The sequence below is a fragment of the Pteropus vampyrus genome, unplaced genomic scaffold (genome assembly GCF_000151845.1).
Source record: "Pteropus vampyrus isolate Shadow unplaced genomic scaffold, Pvam_2.0 Scaffold352, whole genome shotgun sequence".
Classification (NCBI taxonomy): domain Eukaryota; kingdom Metazoa; phylum Chordata; class Mammalia; order Chiroptera; family Pteropodidae; genus Pteropus; species Pteropus vampyrus.
Genome location: NW_011889133.1, coordinates 25,963 through 28,796, shown reverse-complemented (window position 1 = coordinate 28,796; position 2,834 = coordinate 25,963). Strand labels below are relative to the sequence as shown.

The 2,834-nt window shown below is 39.2% G+C and overlaps 1 protein-coding gene across 1 annotated transcript; it reads left to right on the top strand.

Moving 5' to 3' along the window:
* Positions 1 to 1,680: 1,680 nt before the first annotated feature.
* On the top strand, positions 1,681 to 2,634 carry LOC105304771 (olfactory receptor 5B12-like). The gene has a single exon (XM_011379051.1). It carries the CDS (start codon positions 1,681 to 1,683, stop codon positions 2,632 to 2,634), a length of 954 nt encoding a protein of 317 aa, XP_011377353.1.
* The last annotated feature ends 200 nt before the right edge of the window (positions 2,635 to 2,834 follow it).

Here is a 2,834-nt window from a genome sequence, read left to right as displayed (position 1 = left end):
GTGAATGACACATCTGTACAACCAGAAAAAAGAGTATATTCTTGTATTATACTTAGGATCTTCTGCTAAACAGTTGCATTATATCTGTAATCTAACACCTTTTTGTTCTCTTTCTTCTAGGTTCAATCCTAGCTCTCTTGTTTCTACCAATTAATGTTTTCACATCCCATCCGAATTGAGATTTTGATTGTGCCATGTGTTTTACTTGTTAGTATCTATCTGCTTACATGTCGTGTGTACGCATCATGTTTAGCACTTTGTGCTTTAACCCATGAAGTTTCTTCTGCCTGGTGTAATAATAGTAGCAGCAGTAGTAGTAACTCTCATGAATTAGAAAGAAAAGTGTAGGCGACCCTAAAGCAGAGCTCCAGATCATCGTACAACTTCAGCTCTTATTAACTGGTTGGTGAGGCATCCCTCAGAGATGGGAAATGTGCTTGACGGGGCTTGTCAGCATCGTATACTAACAACTGACAAAATGTTTCCTGTATTTTACTTTCCATTGATGAAGCTTTCTATGTATATATCTTAGACAAGGGTGCTTGCAAGATATGGCAGTGAAAAAGAGTCCTCTGGGAGAGAACAAACTGGTGATTGCCAGTGGGGAGGAGGATTAGGGGTCTGGGTGGAAAAAGTGAAGGGGTGAAGAAATATAAATTAGTAGCTACAAAGCAGTCACAGAAAGTGGAGTACAGCGTAGGGAATATAGTCAATAATGTTGCAATGGCTATGTATAGTGCCAGATGGGCACTAGAGTAATCAGAGGGATTGCTTCATAAATTATACAAATGTCTAACCATTATGCTATATACCCAAAACTAATAAAAAAACAATTAGCTAATTACCAGAACAGTACTTTATATATTTGAGTGTTGCTGAGAGTAGGTCTTAAATGTTCTCATTGCACACACATAAAAATAATTATGTAAAGTGATACATTTTTAAATTAACATTATGGTGGTGACCATTTCACAATATATGTTTATCAAGTCACCTTAAATTTACACAATATTATATGTCAATTACACCTCAATACAGCTGGGGATGGGGAAAAGCCACCAGAAGAATGGGATCCGGAGGAAATTCATAACACCATGAAAGAATTTCAGTAATTGTTTTTTTAGATTTGTTTGATGGTCATCTAATGGCCTTAGGTTTCTTACAATCAAGGTTGACAAAGGTCTGTAAATAAATTAATTAAATAAAGTTATAATTGTGCTAGAAAAGCCATGTGCCAAAATCAAAAGGGTTTTCTTGAGCCATAGCAAGCAAAACAATTTTTGACAACTTTCTAATGTTTTCTGAAATAATTTTGTAGGCACTATAAAGATATGAAATGAGAAAAAGAAGAGTCCTCTGTGATTTAAGGTAGTAGAGTATACTATACAATGAGCAAGCTAAAATATGTCCCCAAGTCATCATATGGGAGCCACAATTAGCAGGGACATTCCAGTGTCCTTCCATTCCACTTTTAGGTAAATGACCCCACTCAACCTCCTTGTCCCATGGACCCAATCACTATTCTGTCCAACTTCTTGCACGTGGGCTCCTGACCTTGACAGGAAGCTGACAATATGTGAGCAAAAGACTGTTCACACTTCAGTTCCCATGATAACCATCATATAGCATTATCTTGTGTTTGTTCATCTTGTCATAGGTGCCTCTCATGATGCTACCCGAATGGCTTTAATGGAGAACATTTCAGAGGTGACTGAATTCACTCTTGTGGGGTTAACAGATGTCCAAGAGTTACAGATCCCACTCTTCATCATTTTCTCTCTCATCTACCTTACGACTCTGCTTGGGAACCTGGGGATAATCATATTGATTCTGTTGGACTCTCGACTCCACACTCCCATGTACTTTTTTCTTAGTAATCTCTCCCTGGTGGATTGTGTTTATCCCTCAGCTGTCACTCCCAAGGTAATGGTAGGGTTTCTCACAGGAGATAAGATCATATCCTACAATGCATGCCCTGCCCAAATGTTCTTCTTTGCAGCCTTTGCCACTATTGAAAGTTTCCTCTTGGCCTCAATGGCCTTTGACCGCCACGTAGCAGTGTGTAAACCCCTTCATTACACCACCACCATGACGACTACTGTGTGTGCCATACTTATCACTGGCCCCTACATCTGCGGACTCTTGGAATCTTCCATACACGTTGCTTTCACTTTTCACCTCTTCTTCTGTCATTCTGATGTCGTGAATCACTTCTTCTGTGACATTCCCCCACTGCTGGCTCTCTCTTGTTCTGATATCAACATAAATGAGATGGTGCTCTTCGCACTGGCAGCGTTCAATGTCTTTTTCACTCTCCTGGTTATCTTGAACTCTTATGTGTTCATTTTTATTGCTATCCTGCGGATGAACTCAGCTGAGGGACGGAAGAAGGCTTTCTCTACTTGTACATCCCACCTAACCACAGTCTCCATTTTCTATGGGACAATCATCTTCATGTACTTGCAGCCAAGTTCTAGTCATTCCATGGACACAGACAAAATAGCATCTGTGTTCTACACCATGATCATCCCAATGCTGAACCCCCTGGTCTACAGCCTGAGGAACAAAGAGGTCAAGAGTGCACTCATGAAGGTAGTTAGAAAAGTAAAGTCTTCTTTGGGCTTCACCTACTAATTAGAAACAGCATGCAAACCATGTGAATTTTCTATCGGACTTCTAGTATCTATAAATAGTTTTTCATCTTAATTAATTTTGTCTTTAATTTTCCTGAGCAGTTTCCTCCAAATAAGACTGGTTTCATTCATGTTTGTGAATATGATCGGGTAGGAGAAATTTTGGTTGTCTTTTTCCAAAAATAGGATTTTACTTCTATC

What these genes read in the sequence shown, in the direction of transcription:
- LOC105304771 (XM_011379051.1), top strand. Translation starts at nt 1,681, where the DNA reads ATGGCTTTAATGGAGAACATTTCAGAGGTGACTGAATTCACTCTTGTG.